At 43.6% G+C, this 20482-nt stretch overlaps 2 protein-coding genes across 2 annotated transcripts; both read left to right on the top strand.

The window, feature by feature from the left end:
- The first annotated feature begins 2365 nt into the window (after positions 1 to 2365).
- LOC143955212 (uncharacterized) lies at positions 2366 to 19338 on the top strand. The gene is given in 9 exon segments (XM_077465297.1): positions 2366 to 2625; positions 3251 to 3368; positions 3499 to 3757; positions 3760 to 3879; positions 4514 to 5607; positions 15957 to 16052; positions 16138 to 16308; positions 16421 to 16562; positions 17942 to 19338. Coding segments are annotated over 8 exon segments (3120 nt in total). The 5' UTR covers positions 2366 to 2625; positions 3251 to 3290; the 3' UTR covers positions 19102 to 19338.
- Positions 13325 to 15948, top strand: LOC143956368 (uncharacterized). Its single transcript, XM_077466587.1, has 3 exons — positions 13325 to 14943; positions 15217 to 15336; positions 15444 to 15948. Exons 1-3 carry the CDS (start codon positions 14857 to 14859, stop codon positions 15840 to 15842), a joined length of 606 nt encoding a protein of 201 aa, XP_077322713.1. The 5' UTR covers positions 13325 to 14856; the 3' UTR covers positions 15843 to 15948.
- Positions 19339 to 20482: the final 1144 nt, after the last annotated feature.

Below are 20482 nucleotides of genomic sequence, written 5' to 3'. Positions count from 1 at the left end.
CGCTCAAACCTGAAATGCGCACAAGGCACCTGTATAAACCCTCCTGAGAAAATTACCAAAGATGACTCCAGAAAACCGGATCTGATAAGAGTCGCATATCATTTACAACTACCTTAATTCCTGATGCTAGAATCCTTTCACAGTGAAAGTTACTGTGTTGGAAAGTCTTTGGTATACAGTATATTTCATGGTTTTCATTTTTTAGTTTCACGTATAAATAATAAAGCACACTATACCGGTGTATGTATTCCTGCAAACCGCTGTCATTGTACGTCGGTACTTTGACGTAGAATACCGGGGGCTATGGCTAGCTGCCATAACCCCATGACATGTGAAGGACAGATGACCTCCAGTTTTCCCCAACCTTTTATACCATAACCTCCAAACCCCCCAATTACCCAATAAATGACGTGAAAAGGTTTTGGAGTAAAATGGCCTCACTGCCTTTTATTTAACAAATAACGTAACTTATATTAATAACATCTAAAATAACTATGAACCAAACTTTATCCCTTGGTGGTCTTTGAGGGCAACGACACACAACTTGGTCACTGTGACAAACTTCATTAAAACATAGGCCTCCGTTCGCAAGACACCGACTCGGAGACAGTACTCGATATCCGCCGCGACCAACATTTTTACCCTTTCCTGGTTATACCCCTCGTTAACTGGAAAGGTACCCGCGAACCCCATACCACAGATGGGTCCCAACCATGTTATATTCCAGGCTTCTTCTCTTCCTCCAAAGACCCACCACTGCCGGGCTGTGATGACAGACACCGACTCGGAGACAGTACTCGACATCCGCCGCGATCTACATTTTTACCCCTTCCTGGTTAAACCCCTCGTTAACCGGAAAGGTACCCGCGAACCCCATACCACAGACGGGTCCCAACCATGTTATATTCCAGGCTTCTTCTCTTCCTCCAAAGACCCACCACTGCTGGGCTGTGATGACAGACACCGACTCTGAGACAGTACTCGACATCTGATGCAACCTACATTTTTACCCCTTCCTGGTTAAACCCCTCATTAACCGGAAAGTTACCCACGAACCCCATACCACAGATGGGTCCCAACCATGTTATATTCCAGGCTTCTTCTCTTTCTCCAAAGACCCACCACTGCCGCGCTGTCATGACAGCCTCACTGTAATACTGGCCAAACCTCGGGAGGGTGGGTGGGAAGCTTTTCTCCTCTCCGCTCACGATTGACTCCAACTACTTCCTCCTTCCCACAAAACTTCTCCAGTGCCCCTTAACCACCCCCCCCCTTTCCTTTAAGGAGCAACAATTCCTAAACTACCCCTGCCTGTCCTACTGTCCACCTATGTCATGCTGTCCCTCCGCCCATTCTTTTCTCTTCTTTTACTCCGGGACTCCCTGTATTTGCAGAAACGGCGGGGGCTCCTTTTTAAGATAAAAGTGGTCTCCATGGCAGATTTGCCGCAAGATCACTTTTATCGGCGGCGGGAGAGGTGCCCACCCCCCCTGCATTCCGGTCGTCTCTGTCACTTACTGGCGATCTGATCACTTCCCCTCCGAGGCTCTGATTCGAGTGAGGGAAAGATGACCCCCACTCAGCTCCATATCATTAGATGACAGAAGCCACGTCAAACGTCACTTCCGCCCAATGGTCTTAAAAAGCAAAATAATAAATAATAATAATTGATTTACATTTTTTTTTTTTTTATTGCATTAAAGTGTAAATGTGAGATCTCACGTTAAAGAGGTCCTGTCATGCTTTTTTGTCTATTTTAAGGGATGTTTACATTCCTTGTAATAGGAAAAAAAAAAAATGATTCCAATTTTTTTTTTTTAAAGGGACATCCGCTGTGCTCGCGTGCAGAAGCGAATGCATACGTAAATCGCGCTCACATATGTAAACAGTGTTCAAACCACACATATGAGGTATCGCAGCGATCATTAGACTTCGAGCAATAATTCTAGCAAAAGTCCTCCTCTGTAACTCTAAACTGGTAACCTGTAGAAATTTTTAAATGTCACCTTTGGAGATTTTATAGGGTCAAAGTTTGTCGTCATTCCATGAGCGGGCGAAATGTTGAGTATCAATTTACTCGGCGTAACATTCTCTTTCACAATATTTCACAAAATAGGCTAACTCTACTTTTTTTTTATTTTTTAAATTTAAAAAAGTGTATTTTTTTTCCAAAAAAATTGCTTTTGTAAGACCGCTGCGCAAATACGGTGTGACATAAAGTATTGCAACGGCCGCCATTTTATTCTCTAGGGTGTCTGAAAAAAATAATAATAATAATTGGGGGTTCTAAGTAATTTTCTAGCAAAAAAATAATGATTTTAACTTGTAAACAACAAATTTAAAAAATAGGATTCGTCCTTAAGTGGTTAAAGAGAGTTGTTTGGAAAAGGTATAATCTGCTTATCTATTCATGGATGTGACATAAGAGAAAAACGAAGTACGAGTCAGAGAGCAAAGTGATGAAACGTAACGCAGACTTCTGTATTTATATTCCACACAAGATCTCGTTCATAGTCAGAGGAACGAACAAAAAGGAAGTGATGTAGATGTATGAACAGGAAGTTCCCGGGTGAGAGGTGAGTCGGAAGTAGAGAGGAGACATTGCTGGAACTGGCAGCAGAGGAGGTAATAAGATATTATTTTATATTTACACCCAGTAACCCCCCCCCGTCATGTCCATCCTCTTCCTCCATAGTCACTGTGATGTTAGTTATGGTTTATAGACTGGATACATCCTAAATATAGAACCATTTATCCAACTGTCCATCCAGAGCCTCTGGTTTATAGACCAGATACATCCTAAATATAGAACCATTTATCCAACTGTCCATCCAGAGCCTCTGGTTTATAGACCAGATAAATCCTTAATATAGAACCATTTATCCAACTGTCTGTAAAACTGTGTCGGGTTGTTAGCTCTCATAGTTGTGAGACAATGGACAGCACAGGTGCCACCCAGGCCTATTTTGTTGGAGTTTGCATGTTCTGTTCACATTGATGTCACCCCTAATAGGACAGGGCTCACAATATAGACATTTCCGGGCACTATTTACACAGAACAATGTCATGTCTACATATTGCTTAGTGCTTTAAAAGGAATCTCTGGTTTACTGGTTTTGATGAGATGCAAGAGTCCTGTATTGCAGTACAAAAAAGCAGTCTGAGGTGTCATTACTCTGGAGGAACTCTGTGCAGACATTATTCATCCCAGTCCAGTCCAGATACTTCTCAATGTTTTATCTGTCTACAGAGAGGAGTCCTGTATAGATCACATGACCATCTGAAGGAAGATGGATTGGGACCAGAGTCACATGACTGAGAGGATATTGGACCTCACCCTGGAGATCATCTACCTGCTGACCGGAGAGGTGAGGAGGATTCTGGGAGGTCACATGACATCTTTCTTATATCTTTTCATAAAATACAGACCTGACCGGAGAGGTGAGGAGGATTCTGGGAAGTCTGTATTGATAATTGTTAGTTTTTCTCTTTACACAGGATTATAAAGTAGTGAAGAAAACATCTGGCAATCCATTAACACCCAGCAGCCGTCTTCACAGGACATCACCCATCACAGTGCCTCCACCTCACTACCAGACCGCAGAGGTAACCAGTGCCAAGAAGATTCTAGAAGCCACTAAGAAGATGATGGAGCTGCTGACAGGAGAGGTGAGCGGTGCCGGGAATTCTGGGACATTATCCAGTAACAGACAAGGGATGTGTCTGGATGGTGACTGTATCATTGTGTGTGTCAGGTTCCTATAAGGTGTCAGGATGTCACTGTCTATTTCTCCATGGAGGAGTGGGAGTATTTAGAAGGACACAAGGATCTCTACAAGGACGTCATGATGGAGAATCAGCCGCCCCTCACATCACCGGGTAAGAGGAGACTTTATTGTAAAGGAGAGAGCAGTACGGAGGCTCCACCTAGATCCCCCATCATCTGATAAACACATAGAAACAATGTATTCAGTCAGTGTGTGTGTTTCCTACAGATGGATCCAGTAATGGGAACCCACCAGAGAGATGTCCCCATCCTCTGGATTCCCAGTTTATATTTCCATTTTACTTCTATGTGTATAAAGTTCATAGGATAAAAAATACTTAGGATAGGATAAAGATACTATACACCATATGAAAGGTCCATCTCCATTCCTCAATATAACGTCATGTTCCCAACAAATGAGGTGGAGATACTGTACACCATATGAAAGGTCCATCTCCATTCCTCAATATAACGTCATGTACCCAACAAATGAGGTGGAGATACTGTACACCATATGAAAGGTCCATCTCCATTCCTCAATATAACGTTATGTTCCCAACAAATGAGGAGGAGATACTGTACACCATATGAAAGGTCCATCTCCATTCCTCAATATAACGTCATGTTCCCAACAAATGAGGAGGAGATACTGTACACCATATGAAAGGTCCATCGTCATTCCTCAATATATGATGCTTTTCGCTGTTCTCCAACTTGTGCCATTCTCAAATTTTCTTTTTTCAACAGATGGACCGTGTGTTTGGAATAGGAATACCTTGGAGGGAGATTTGATTAGATCTCCAGATTATAATGTAAAAGATAATGACACCGCAGTAAATTCTCCAGGAATTACTCAAATTACCCAACAAAGATCAATGGAGCGATCAATGGATCACCCTTTTCCTGAGAAATCTTCTGATCAATCGCAATCTATGACTTCAATTTTCCACCAGAGTTCCCACATTCCCGAGAGATCAACAGATCCATCAAGTCCCAAGGAACCTTCTTTAAGGCATAAAGGAGTCATCACAGACAAGCGATTATTTACATGTTTAGAGTGCGGGAAATGTTTCGCTGAAAACAGAGCACTCCTTATACACCAGAGAAGTCACACGGGTGAGCGCCCCTATGCATGCTTGGAGTGCGGGAAATGTTTTATTCATAAAACAAACCTTCTTGTTCACCAGAGAATTCATACTGGGGAGCGTCCCTTTTCCTGCTCAGAGTGCGGGAAGTCTTTCACTGAGAAAAGCGTACTTCTTACACACCAGAGAAGTCACACGGGCGAGCGCCCTTTCCCTTGTTTAGAGTGCGGGAAATGTTTCCTTCAAAAAGGAGACCTTCGTAGACACCAGAGAAGTCACACGGGTGAGCGTCCCTATTCCTGTTCAGATTGTGGGAAATGTTACTCTCGGAAAACAGAACTGCGTACCCATCAGAGAATTCACACGGGTGAATTTCCTTTTCTATGCTCAGATTGCGGTAAGCGTTTCTCTAGGAAAGCAAGCTTTCTTACACACCAGAGGGTTCACACAGGAGAGCGACCCTTTTCATGTTCACAGTGCGGGAAGAGTTTTACAGAGAGAGAAAAACTTCGTAGACACCAGAAAATTCACGTGGCTGAGCGTCCTTTTTCATGCTCTGACTGTGGGAAAGGTTTCATCGAGAAAGCAAAATTTCTTGCACACCAAAGAAGACACGTGGGCGAGCGCCCTTTTTTATGTCCGGAGTGCGGGAAATCATTTTTTGAAAAAAGAAGCCTTCTTTATCACCAGAGAACTCACACCCGTGAGGGCCCTGTTCATGCTGAGAGTGTGGGAAACTTTTTACTTATAAAGGAAGTCTGAATAGACATCAAAGTACAAACACCTGCCGAAGCTTTTGTACAACATGTACATTGAGATATAATAGGTGGAACTGTTCAGTCCATACAGTGCCTGGAAAAAGTATTCATACCCCTTGAAATTTTCCACATTCTGTCATGTTACAACCAAAAATATTAATATGTATTTTATTGGGATTTTATGTGATAGACTAACACAAAGCGGCACATAATTGTGAAGTGGAAGGAAAATTATAAATGGTTTTCCACATTTTTTTTTACAAATAAATATGTGAAAAGTGTGGGGGGCATTTGTATTGCGCCCCCCGGAGTCAATACTTTGTAGAACCCCTTTCTCTGCAATTACATCTGCAAGTCTTTTTGGGGATGTCTCTAACAGCTTTGATCATCCAGAGTGACATTTCTGCCCATTCTTCTTTGCAAAATAGCTGAAGTTCTGTCAGATTGGATCTAAACCATTCCATTGTAGCTCTGGCTGTATGTTTCAGGTCGTTGTCTTGATGGAAGGTGAACCTCCGCCCCAGTCTCAAGTCTTTTGCAGACTCCAACAGGTTTTCTTCTAAGATTGCCCTGTATTTGGCTCCATTCATTTTCCCATCAACTCTGATCATCTTCCCTGTCCCTGCTGAAGAAAAACATCCCCACAACATGATGCTGCCACCACCATGTTTTACAGTGGGGATGGTGTGTTCAGGGTGATGTGCTGTGTTAGTTTTCCGCCACACATAGCCTTTTGCTTTTAGGCCAAAAAGTAACATTTTGGTCTCATCTGACCAGAGCACCTTCTTCCACATGTTTGCTGTGTCCCCCACATAGCTTCTCAGAAACTGCAAATGGGACTTCTGATGACTTTCTTTCAACAATGGTTTTCTTCTTGTCACTCTTCCATAAAGGCCAGATTTGTGGAGAGCACGACTAAGCCCTTGTACACACAGTCGGAGATTCCGACAACCAAATCCGTCGGATTTTGTCCGAAACTGTTGTATACATACGGTCGGACAAAGTTGTCGGAAAATCCGACGTGATGACGTTATTTCGTTACGACAGGACTATGTTCACGCTAGTAGCCAATAGCTTTGGTGTAGGAATTTGATCTGAGCATGCGTGGCACTTTGTCCGATCGGAATTCTCTACACATGATCGGAGTATGTCCGATCGGAGCATTTTGTCGGAAAATTTTACCGACAAGTTGGAAAACTTGGTCCGTCAGATATTCCGACGGAAACAGTCCGATGGAGACCACACACAGTCGGAATATCCGAAAAAATGGTCCGATCTGACACATTCCGTCGGAATCTCTGAGCGTGTGTACAAGGGTTTATAGTTGTCCTGTGGACATTTTCTCCTACCTGAGCTGTGGATCTCTGCAGCTCCTCCAGAGTTACCATGGATCTCTTGGCTGCTTCTCTGATGAATGCTCTCCTTGCCTGGCCTGTCAGTTTAGGTGGATGGCCCTTTTCTTGGTAGGGTTGAGTTAAGAGGTATCTTAATATAGCGCAGTCTTACCCCGAAGGGTCCCGATGTGCAAAGCAGAGTTCCTGGGAAGAGAGGGCCCAGGGACCAGAAGCAGCACAGAGCGGTAGAAGAGAGAGACTACGCAGGAAAAGCCTGCGTGAAAAGCCAAGTCTTCAGTAGCCTGTGGAAGATCGGAATAGTGGGGGCCTCCTGGAGCTCGACAGGGAGGCTATTCCATAGTACGGCACCTTGGTGGGAGAAGGCCCAACCACCACGCCGGATCTTTTTGGGCACCAAGATGTAGAGGAGACCTCTACCGGTAGATCTGGGTGATCTGACAAGAGCTCGTTTATGAAAACGAGAGCAGAGATAGCTTGGGGCCAGGCATCTCATAATTCTAAACATAATACAACCTACCTTAAATAAGATGCCATAGTGGACCGGCAGCCAATGCATAGGGGTGATATGATCCCTCAACGGGACATCCATGAGTAACCTATTACTATTAATTTTGAATAAGTTGAAGCTTCTGCACTAGCATCTTTGGCAATCCCAGTTTGCGGTTGTGCCATACTCTTTCCATTTTTCGGATGATGGATTGAACAGAGCTCCGTGAGATGTTCAAAGCTCAGGATATTTTTTTTTTATAACCTAACCCTGCTGTATAGTTCTCCACAACTTTATCCCTGGCCTGTCTGGTGTGTTCCTTGGCCTTCATGGTGCTTTTTTGTTCACTAAGGTTCTCGAACAAACCTCAGAGGGCTTCACAGAACAGCTGTATGTATACTGAGATTAAATTACACACAGGTGGGCTCTATTTACTAATTAGGTGACTTCTAAAGGCAATTGGTTCCACTCGATTTTAGTTAGAGGTATCGGAATAAAGGGGGCGCCATACAAATGCCCTCCACACTTTTCACACATTTATTTGTAAAGAATGTTGAAAACCATTTATCATTTTCCTTCCACTTCACAATTATGTGCCACTTTGTGTTGGTCTATCTCATAAAATCCCAATAAAATACATTTATGTTTTTGGAGGTCACATGACGAAACGTGGAAAATTTCAAGGGGTATGAATACTTTTTCAAGGCACTGTAGATACTGTAGCTGTGTGATTAAAAAATGATTCATTTTCAAAGGAGTACATTCTGGCTGAAGTCATATTTTGGGTATAGGTGGAGTTTGGTGGGCTGAGTCACCCGTGTTTCTTGGAGTCTCCATTGGTTGGGTCTGCATGCTAGGGTTCCCGTCTTCTTTTCCTGGCAACATTGGGGTGTCTTTCCTCTGCTGGCATCCTCCGAGATAATGAGCATGAATCCAGCAGAGCAGCCGGAGAAGCCATAACAGGTATATGCAGACCAGGGAACTCAAGATATATGAACATACCAGGGAACTTCTGTTAACCCCATAAGCCTCAGATTCTATTGGGTGGGGGCAGTTGGACCCAGGGGCGGACTGAAAACTCATGGGGCCCCCGGGCCGTAGGAGATTATGGGGCCCCCAGGCAATCAGACGTTATGGGGCCCACACAGTATACACAAACACACATACAGTATACAATCACACAGTATACACAGACATGTTTCTATTGGCTGAGAAGGTACTGGAGAGGTGGGGCAGCTATAATCTCGGGATTTTTAGACCAAAAGGATGTCGGTAAGGGACATTTCAGAGACAGATGTACAAGAAAAAAAACCACAGATTTTTACATACTTTCCCTGGTTTTACTGAGGCTGGCAACCCTGATGGGGCCCCCTAGTGGCACGGGGCCCTCGGGCAGTGCCCGAGTGGCCCAATGGTCAGTCCGCTCCTGGTTGGACCCATTCGGAGTTGGATCTTTTAGGTGGGGCAGGTTTTGCAGAAATACATTTTAAAAACGACTTTCAATTGGTACCAACAACCCACATTATTTATTGAAATAATCTCTTTGTTTGGACTACCAAAATATTCAATGTTTGGAAATGTCAAACAATATTCTTAAACTTGTCTGTTTTCTTATTATTCATAAGAAAAAACATGTCTGATAATAAAAAAAAACAACATTTGTCAATGATCTTGTATTATACACACCAATGCGCTCTTCTTCTGTACAACTGAATACACGGGGAGATTGATTTACTGAAACTGGTGCACTCAGAATCTGGTGCAGCTGTGAAGGCCTGGCTCGCAGTCTCCGCTCTAATTCACCCCAAAGGTGTTTTATTGGGTTGAGGTCAGGACTCTGTGCAGGGCAGTCAAGTTCCTCCACCCCAAACTCGCTCATCCATATCTTTCTGGACCTTGCTTTGTGCAACGTCCATAAATCCGCCCGCAAAACGCAGCCGGAGGGCCGTTTTGCCGGCCGTTTTGCAGCGCTGCCCCATTGATTTAATTTGGGAGCAGCGGTGGAGGAGCGGTGAGTTCACCGCTCCAAAGAAGCTGCTGGCAGGACTGTTTCTGATGCCCTGCCAGCGCACCGCTCCAGTGTGAGAGCCCTCGGGCTCTCACACTGGAGTGAACAGCGTTTTGCAGGCGCTATTTTTAACGCTGTAGCGCCTAAACAACGCTCCAGTGTGAAAGGGGTCTAAAGGCAAAACTTTTTTTACGTTTTGGAATAGTGGAGAGAGATTAGAACATCTGTCAGTACCGCCTATCAGTGTCCACCAGTGCCGCCTATTGCCCATCAGTGCCACCTAACAGTGCCGCTTATCAGTTCTCATCAATGCCACCTAAGTGTGGCAAATTAGTGTCACCTAATCAGTGCCCACCAGTGCAGCCAATCGGAGCCCATCATCAGCGCACATTAGTGAAGGAGAAAAATTACTTAATTACAAAATTTACTGACAGAAATGAAGTAAAAAAATATATTTTTTCAACATTTTTGGTCTTTTTTCTTTTTGTAAAAAATAAAAAACCCAGCAGTGATTAAATACCACCAACAGAAAGCTCTATTTGTGTGAAGAAAATGATAAACATTTAGTTTGGGTACAGTGTAGCATGACCGCGTAATTGTCATTCAAAGTGCGACAGCACTGAAAGCTGAAAAATGGCCTGGGCAGGAATGGGGTGTAAGTTAAAGCGGAGTTCCAGTCATAATTTTTTTTTTTTTACATTATTCAGCTGCATTCAATTTAAATAACAACCTTTGGAATATTTTTTTTTTTTATTCACCTTTTCAGGTCTGTTTCTAGGCGGTCCCTCGTAATCTGCCTCTTCCTCTCCAAGGTGCCCGACGTCATTTGCCTCGGTGCCCGTGCTCACTAGTGCTCCTGGGAGATGTCTGTCATCATTTCCCAGGAGTCAGTGGGCAGTGCCAAGGGCTTCATTGTCATCACAATGGGGGCAGGCACTTCCGTCGCCCATTGTGTTGGCAACGTCAGAAGTGTACGGCGCATTGCGCGAGAATGGGCGGTGCATGCTGGTCGCTCAGCTGCACCAGAGCCCGGAAGATAGTGCTTGTGGGCTTCACATGCCCACAAGCACTATGGAAACTGCCACAAAACAGGAATATACAGTAATATATATTCCTCTCTAAAATCGGCAATCGAATAAAAACACATACATGAGTGCTTTAAATAAGCATTATAAACAAAAGATATTATTAACATTGGAAACTCCACTTTAAAGTGGTTGTAAACTCTGTCACACTACTTGTAACTACAGGTAAGCCTATAATAAGGCTCACTTTTAGGTATTGTAAATATCTCCTAAACCTGCACTGTTTAGGAGATATTTACGATATACGCTTGCGCCGACGTCATCGGCGCATGCGCACTGAGGAAACGCCCACTCGTGTTGTTTCTTCAGTAGTCGTGCCGTAGTCGTGCCGTGATGTCATGGCGGCTCTGGCCAATCACAGCGCCGGGAACACAGAAATAACTCCAGGAGACATGTCGCCGGTTACATCGGTGTGTGGGGGCTGCTGCAACAGCTTTCAATCTAAGGTAAGTATTTAATAATGAGCTAGTATGCGATGCATACTAGCTCATTATGCCTTTGTATTACAGGGTTTGTTTGTTTTTTTTCCCCGGGTTTACAACCACTTTAAGCACAGTGTAATAGATATTTTTTTTCTTTTGAAGTGAGAGAAGACAATGAATTTAACCACTTGCCACCCGCCATATAGCAAAATGACATCGGCAAAGTGGTTGCGATATCCTGACCGGACGTCATATGACGTTATCAGGATATCAAGGCCGGGGGCACGCATCGCGGTGATTGTTATTGCGACGTGTCAGTCTAACACGCTGCAACTCCGATCTAGGTAAAGAGTCCCTGACAGAGACTCTTTACCACGTGATCAGCTGTGTCCAATCACGGCTGATCACGATGTAAACAGGAAGAGCCGGTGATCGGCTTTTCTTCACTCATGTCTGAAAGATGTGAGTATAGGAGAGCCAATCGGCTGCTCTCCTGACAGGGGGGGGGGGTTTGTGCTGATTGTTTATCAGCGCAGCTCCCCTCGGATGCATGCCCAGGACCACTAGGGATGGCCACCACACTGGACCACCAGATATGCCACCCTAGACCACCAGAGAAATGTCAGTCAGTGCCCAGGCAGCTGCTAATCAGTGCCAAAGAAAAATGCCTGCCAGTGCCACCAGTGATGCCTATCAGTGAAATCTATCAGTGCTAACCATCAATGCTGCCTTTCAGTGCCACCCATAAGTACTCATCAGTGCAGCCTTTCAGTGCCCATCAGTGCCTCCTATCAGTGCCACCTCATCGGTGCCGCCTCATCAGTGCAGCTTATCAATGCCCATCAGTGAAGCAGAAAACGTACTTATTTACAGAATTTTATAACAAAAACAAAGAAGAACTTTTTTTTTCTCAAACTTTTCGGGCTTTTTTTATTTGTGGGAACAAAATGATAAAAATTTTGTTTGGGAACAGTGTAGCAGGACCGTGCAATTGTCATTTAAAAAGTGACAGCGCTGAAAGCTGAAAATTGGCTTGGGCAGGAAGGGGGTGAAAGTGCTCTGTATTGAAGTGGATAAAAAGCCCAGTCTCTGCTCTGGAAAGTGAAAGTGAAACTGACTAGCATATGGTACAATAGCTGGTATCGTGTCTTGCTAGGGACTAATAATAATAATAAGAGTACTAATTACAATGCTTGTATGCCTGACCAAAAAAAAACAAATGCCTGACCAAAAAAAAAACAACCTGTAAGACAAAGGGATAATGAGCTAGTATACATTGAATACTAGGTCATTATGAAATACTTACCTTAGAATGAAGCCCCGTACCACCTCCCGGTCACCGCTAAGGGAGCTGACATGTTCCCTCTGCATTTCTTTCGGGTTCACGGCTCCATCGCTGAGAGTGGCCTGGGCCACGATTACGTCACTCTCGCACAGTCAAGGAGCTCAGATTTTCCAGCAGCATCCGTCGGACCTTCAGAGCGCATGTGCCGCTGACGTCGGCGGCTGAATGCAAGGTGAATATCTCCTAAACAGATACAGGTTTAGGAGATTTAAATTTTTTTTTCTTTTTTTATATTTCAATGTTTTTATTAAAGTTTCTGCCTGGTACATGAAATTGAACATCGACCAATATGTCATTACACACTTGAAATACAATGTTATCATTGAGGTACATATAGAATGCGGAGAATCAAATTGGTAATAACATAGATCAACTAGAACATGTGGAACTATAGTAGGTCCTGAAGCAAGATGGACGCGTATGGTTCACCTGGTGAAACCATTGTGGGGTTACACTGTAAGTCTCAACGTGAGACCGGGTATGTCACCAAGACACCCACACACCCCTGTCGGGATCTAACTGTGCATGGGTGGGGGCGATATCGGTCCTGTTTACGTCTGCTGTCTTGCCGGTTTCCTGGTTGTGGAATGCACTCTACACAGTATCTTATGACCCGTACACACGATCGGAAATTCGGCCAGCAAAAGACTGATGAGAGCTTTTGGTCAGAAAATGCGACCGTGTGTATGCTCCATTGGACTTTTGCTGGCCGAATTCCCGCCAGCAAAAGAGCATGTTCTCAATTTTTCAGTCGGAAAAAGTTCCAATCGTAAATTCCGATCGTCTGTACCAATTCCGACTACTCAAAATTCCTATGCCTGCTCGGACACAATTCGATGCATGCTCTGAAGCATTGAACTTCATTTTCTTGGCTCGTCGTAGAGTTGTACGTCACCGCGTTCTTCACAGTCAAAAGTTCCGAGAAATTTTGTGACCGTGTGTATGCAAGCCAAACTTGAGCGGAATTCCGTCGGAAAAACCATCCAAGCTTTTTCCGATGGAAATTCCACTTGTGTGTACGGGGCATTAGGTTCTATATATAGGTCCAGGTTCTACTTCTGAGTCTTGGTATAATGATTAAAGTCCTAGGCTAGTCGATGGTTGGATTTTGTATAAGTTCCAAACCGTCGGATTCTAGAGTCCGTCTGTGAGCCTAATGTATTATTATGAGGGAAAGCAGGTAAGGGAAAAGAGGTGTGGGGATGGGGGGGGGTTGGGGAGGGGCTGTATATTTATGGGGATTTGTCCAGTATATTTGTTAGGTGTCGGGCCCTGTCCCTCTCTCCCGGGTCAAGCTAAGGAGAACCGGTTAAGATATTGCGGTATTCTGCCTATTCCTTAAAATGAAGCCAACGGGCCCATGTTTTATGGAACTTTGCTGGGGAGTCCCACGCCTTGTGAATTAAGTCTTCCATCTCAGCTCTTTTCCCTACTCTGTGGAGCCATTCGGAGATGCCGGGGCGGTGGGGACTATCTTTCCAATGAATGGGTATACATAGATTTATACATAGTTTTGTTGTGCTTATGAGGTTTAGTGTGAGAGACCTTTTGTAAGGCAATTGGGAAATGGATGTATGGTGGAGTAGGTATTGAGCTGGTGTGAAGTCTGGGGTGTAGGTTGTTATTTGGGAGATAAGTTGGTGTACCTCTTTCCAATAGGATTGAATATGGGGGCTGTTGCATCTCCAGCAGAGTGGGGGGATGCTTGGGTGGAATTTATGTATTCTTCCAGGGGTCCTGTACCATCTGGAGTATAAGAAGATATTCATTTTACCTACAGGTAAGCCTTATTATAGGATTACTTGTAGGTAAAAATCGCAAAGCGGGGTATACAACAGCTTTGAAAACAAAAATGAGGGGAAATCAGATAAATATACCATACAATATACATGACAAAAGACAGTCTCTCTCTATATATACTGTATATATATATATATTGCAGTTAATGGCACCTGTGTCTAAAACAATACCAACAGATACATAGATGACATATATGAGTGTGTAGTCATGCAATATCATAGGTGAATGTACTGGGAGGCCAAAATTAAAGCGGAGTTCAACCCAATAATGGAACTTCCACTTTAAGTGATGGTGGCCCCCTGACATGTCACATTTGGCATGTCCTTTTTTTGGGGGGGGGATCTTTTTAGAGGCATCCAGCTCCCAATTCCTCTCCGGGTGCCGGAAGGAAATTCACCTCTCCTCCCTCCCTGCAATCTTCTGGGACATGTCACAGGTCCCAGAAGATTGCCGGCCATTCACATCGTGCAGTGCATGCCCCGGCTGTGAAGCTACAGCCCGGCGCCCACAGTAAGAATGCCGGCGCCGTGGAATGGGGCTTCGTACGGCCACATTGCTGGACCGTGGGACAGCTGAGTGTCTGATCATTAAAAGTCACCAGTTACACTTTTTGTAACTGCTGACTTTTATTTTATTTTTTTTCGGCGACAAGCTGCTTTAAAATCCCACCGTAGGCTGCAATTTTTAAAACTTACCACATGGTGGCAATTTCACATTACTTTGAACGCGAAAACAGGAAGTCTCTATGCCTCCTACAGACAGGAAGTTCCAGGTGAGAGGTGAGTTGGGAGGAAGTAGAGAGGAGACATTGCTGGAACTGGCAGCAGAGGAGGTAATAAGATATAATATTTTATATTTACATCCAGTAATCCCCCCCTCATGTCCGTCCTCTTCCTCCTTAGTCACTGTTATGACTTTTATCTCCAGCAGATGATGTACAAAACTCATATACAATACAACTGTAATATGTACATAGATACATCCTAAATATAGAACCATTTATCCAACTGTCCATCCAGAGCCTCTGGTTTATAGACCAGATAGATCCTAAATATAGAGCCATTTATACAGTCCAGATAATTCTCTGTTTATTATCTGTCTACAGAGAGGAGAGTCCTGTATAGGTCACATGACCAACTCAAGAAAGATGGATGGGGACCAGAGTCACATGGGTGAGAGGATATTAGACCTCACCCTGGAGATCATCTACCTGCTGACCGGAGAGGTGAGGAGGATTCTGGGAGGGTCATATGATATCACAGACATACCTAGAAAGGTGAGGAGAATTCTGGAAAATATTAGTGATAGTTGTTACTTTCTCTCGTTACACAGGATTATAAAGTAGTGAAGAAAATATCTGGTGATCCATTAGCACCCAGCAGCCGTCTTCACAGGACATCACCCATCACAGTGCCTCCACCTCACTGCCTGACAGAGGTAACCAGTGCCAAGAAGAGAAATGTTGAGAAGATTCTAGAAGTCACCAAGAAGATGATGGATCTGCTGACAGGAGAGGTGAGGAGGATTCTGGGAATTCTGGGACATTATCCAGTAACAGACAAGGGATGTGTCTGGATGGTGACTGTATCATTGTGTTTGTCAGGTTCCTATAAGGTGTCAGGATGTCACTGTCTATTTCTCCATGGAGGAGTGGGAGTATTTAGAAGGACACAAGGATCTCTACAAGGACGTCATGATGGAGAATCAGCCGCCCCTCACATCACCGGGTAAGAGGAGACTTTATTGTAAAGGAGAGAGCAGTACGGAGGGTCCACCTAGATCCCCCATCATCTGATAAACACATAGAAACAATGTATTCAGTCAGTGTGTGTGTTTCCTACAGATGGATCCAGTAATGGGGACCCACCAGAGAGATGTCCCCGTCCTCTGTATTCCCGGGATTCCACACAGGAAGATCTCACCATCCCTCACCATGATCAGGTAGGTGGGACTGACCATGTAGACAAAAAAATGTGTTGTAATCGATTGTTCTATTCAAATGCATTCTGTCATCTTTGGGGTTTAGGATGTAAAACTAACAGATAGCAAATTTAAGGATGAAGATGTAGAACAAGGGACAATGGTGAGCGGAGCTCAGCAGTCTATAGAGGAGCAGGAGATGATTATGAGATGTCCCCTTCCTCTGTATTCCCGGGATTCCACACATGAAGATAACAACACCCCCCGCCAACATCAGGCAAGTGGAACCGAACATAGAGACCTAAATGTGTGTTTTATGGAAGATGTCATTCTCCTATGTAATCTCTTGTTCATTTTTAAAAACGTATTCTGTCATGTTGTAAGTTTAGGTTGTAGAACTGAAAGACATCAAAGTTGAGATTAAAGAAGAAGAAGAAGAGACGTTAGTTAATGGAGATCAGAAGTCTATGGAGGAGGGGGAGATTATTTTGCAAAGTAAACAGGAGGAATCTTCTCTACATATGGACACAAGTAAGTCATAAAAATTAATGCAGAAATTGCTTGCATTTTCATTTTACGTCTATGATTAAAAAGTATGCATTTACTTACCTACACATATATCCTCGAATTTACACTTACCCCTTAAAAAAAAGAACAAATCCCTCAGTTTTGTCAAAAGGCAGAAAACACGTGTAAAACTTGCCCTAATTTTCCCCAACAGGGAAAAAAGAATTCTCTACTTCTTGCAGCAATGAACTCTTCCTGCATTTGAAGGTTAAACCTTTTCCCTCCAATTACAGAAAGTCTCGTTTGTCCTTGTTCAGTATATAGAACTTGACATACTACAGTATGAAAACAGTTAACAAAACTGCTGTCAGTAAGAATATTATTGATGTACCAACACCACCATCTCCATTCCTCAATATAACGTCGTGTTCCCAACAAATGAGGAGGAGATACTGTACACCATATGAAAGGTCCATCTCCATTCCTCAATATAATGTCATGTTCTCAACAAATGAGGAGGAGATACTGTACACCATATGAAAGATCCATCTCCATTCCTCAATATAACGTCATGTTCCCAACAAATGAGGAGGAGATACTGTACACCATATGAAAGGTCCATCTCCATTCCTCAATATAACGTCATGTTCCCAACAAATGAGGAGGAGATACTGTACACCATATGAAAGGTCCATCTCCATTCCTCATAATAACGTCATGTTCCCAACAAATGAGGAGGAGATACTGTACACCATATGAAAGGTCCATCTCCATTCCTCAATATAATGTCATGTTCTCAACAAATGAGGAGGAGATACTGTACACCATATGAAAGATCCATCTCCATTCCTCAATATAACGTCATGTTCCCAACAAATGAGGAGGAGATACTGTACACCATATGAAAGGTCCATCTCCATTCCTCAATATAACGTCATGTTCCCAACAAATGAGGAGGAGATACTGTACACCATATGAAAGGTCCATCTCCATTCCTCAATATAACGTCATGTTCCCAACAAATGAGGAGGAGATACTGTACACCATATGAAAGGTCCATCTCCATTCCTCAATATAACGTCATGTTCCCAACAAATGAGGAGGAGATACTGTACACCATATGAAAGGTCCATCTCCGTTCCTCAATTGAATGTCATGTTCCTAATAAATGAGGAGGAGATACTGTACACAATATGAAATATGAGATCCATCTCCATTCTTCAATATGTTTTCATTATTTCAATACATGAGGTTGAGGAAGGTCCACCTCCATTCATACACCATATTATTACGATAGTCTCTGTGCACAGTTACTGTTGGGTGCTAGACCAACATAGATGACTTCTGAATGCAGGGCATGAATAGTTTTTTATAAAATTTATGTAAAACTTGCTTTCCAACAGATGTATGGAAAATAAATATCTCAGACGGACATCCCATGATATCTCCAGATTATAATGCAGACGATAAAGACATTGCACAATATTCTTCAGAAGTAAAGTCCACTTCTCCAGTTACATATCACAGACCTTCCAGTATGGTGAGACCAATGGATCCCTCTATTCCTGAGGAATCTTCTAATACGAATTCAGATATCGATCTACGATCCCAGAGTACCAATAGACCAACATATCCAAGTAAACCCAATAATTCTCCTTTTAGCCATGATGGAGTTCCCACAGGAAAGCGTTCAATGTCATGCCCGGTGTGTGGGAAGTCTTTTAGTGACAACAGAAACCTTCTTAGACACCAGAGAAGCCACACAGGGGAACGTCCCTATTCTTGTTCACAGTGTGGAAAATGTTTCATTCACAAAGCGGACCTTCTTAGACACCAGAGAATTCACACGGGTGAACGTCCTTTCTTATGCTCAGAGTGCGGGAAATGTTTCATACACAAAACACACCTTCTTACGCACCAGAGAATTCACACGGGCGAACGTCCTTTTTCCTGCTCAGAGTGCGGAAAGTGTTTCACTGGGAAAAGCGTACTTCTTACGCATCAGAGAATTCACACCGGTGAACGTCCTTTTTCCTGTTCCGACTGCGGGAAGTCTTTCACTGAGAAAAGCGTGCTTCTAACACACCAGAGAAGCCACACGGGCGAGCGCCCTTTCCCTTGTTTAGAGTGCGGGAAATGTTTCCTTCAAAAAGGAGACCTTCGTAGACACCAGAGAACTCACACAGGGGAGCGACCGTATTCCTGTCCAGAGTGCGGGAAATCTTACTCTCGGAAAGCAGAACTCAGGATACACCAGAGAATCCACACAGGCGATTATCCTTTTTTGTGTACGGTTTGCGGGAAAACCTTCAATTACAAAGAAAAACTCCGCAGACACCAGAAAACTCACACCGGCGAGCGTCCTTTTTCGTGCCCTGACTGTGGGAAATGTTTTATCGAGAAAGGAAAGCTTGTTGCACACCAGAGGAGACACACGGGTGAACGTCCTTATTCATGTTCAGAGTGCGGGAAATCTTTTTACAAGAAAAGAAACGTTCTTAATCACCAGAGAACTCACGCTGGTGAAAGTGTGGGAAATGTTTCTCGCCCAAAGCAGACATGATGCAAGAACGTGTACCTGCTAAAGCTGTTGACACTTGTTGGTTGGCATTTAATCAGTGGAACTGTGTAGTCCCTCCAATACAGAGGACTTGGTTTTCTTCAGTAACAGGAGTAGATAGGGATCAAATTCATTTAATGTTCAAATCCTTCTTCTGTGTTAAGATTATTTCATCTGAAAAGGAACTCAGTGGGTGTTGATAGGTTAATGGATAAAGAGAATAAAAATACTAAATATCTTTAGAAGAATTATTGATTGAATGTAAAAGTGATGAAATGGATCTGGACTTTGAGGAAGAAAGCAAGGAGCAGGTCATAGGTTTTAAATAGTCTAACTTAAGATATATATATATTTATTTATGTATATACTATATTGTCAAAAAGTATTGGGACACCTGCCTTTACACGCACATGAACTTTAATGGCATCCCAGTCTTATTCCGTAGGGTTCAATATTGAGTTGGCCCACCCTTTGCAGCTATAACGGCTTAAACTCTTCTGGGAAGGCCGTCCACAAGGTTTAGGAGTGTGTCTATGGGAATCTTTGACCATTCTTCCAGAAGTGCATTTGTGAGATCAGGCACTGATTTTGGACGAGAAGGCCCGGCTCACAGTCTCCACTCTAAGTCATCCCAAAGGTGTTCGGGTTGAGGTCAGGACTCTATGCAGGCCAGTCAAGTTCCTCCACCCCAAACTCGCTCATCCATGTCTTTATGGACCTTGCTTTATGCGCTGGTCCAAATCATTTGGTGGAGGGGGGATTATGGTGTGGGGGTTGTTTTTCAGGGGTTGGGCTTGGCCCCTTAGTTCCAGTGAAGGGAACTCTTAAGGCGTCAGCATACCAAGACTTTTTGGACAATTTCATGCTCCTTACTTTGTGGGAACAGTTTGGGGATGGCCCCTTCCTGTTCCAACATGACTGCCCACCAGTGCACAAAGCAAGGTCCACAAAGACATGGATGAGCGAGTTTGGGGTGGAGGAACTTGACTGGCCTGCACAGAGTCCTGACCTCAACCTGATAGAACACCTTTGGGATGAATTAAATCAGAGACCACGAGCCAGGCCTACTTGTCCAACATCACTGCCTGACCTCACAAATGTGCTTCTGGAAGAATGGTCAAACATTCCCAAAGACACACTCCTAAACCTTGTGGGCAACTTTCCCAGAAGAGTTGAAGCCGTTATAGCTGCAAAGGGAGGGCCAACTCAATATTAAACCCTACGGACTAAGACTGGGAGGCCATTAAAGTTCATGTGTCCCAATACGTGTGTGTGTGTGTGTGTGTGTGTGTGTGTGTATGTGTATGTGTGTGTGTGTGTGTATATATATATATATATATATATATATATATATATATATATATATATATATATATATATATAT

Source organism: Lithobates pipiens, unplaced genomic scaffold (genome assembly GCF_037356315.1).
Source record: "Lithobates pipiens isolate NorthernLeopardFrog02 unplaced genomic scaffold, aLitPip1_a1.2 Scaffold_35, whole genome shotgun sequence".
In the NCBI taxonomy this organism is placed as follows: domain Eukaryota; kingdom Metazoa; phylum Chordata; class Amphibia; order Anura; family Ranidae; genus Lithobates; species Lithobates pipiens.
Note: the sequence above shows the minus strand (reverse complement) of the source record. Positions and strands in the feature narration are given on the sequence as shown.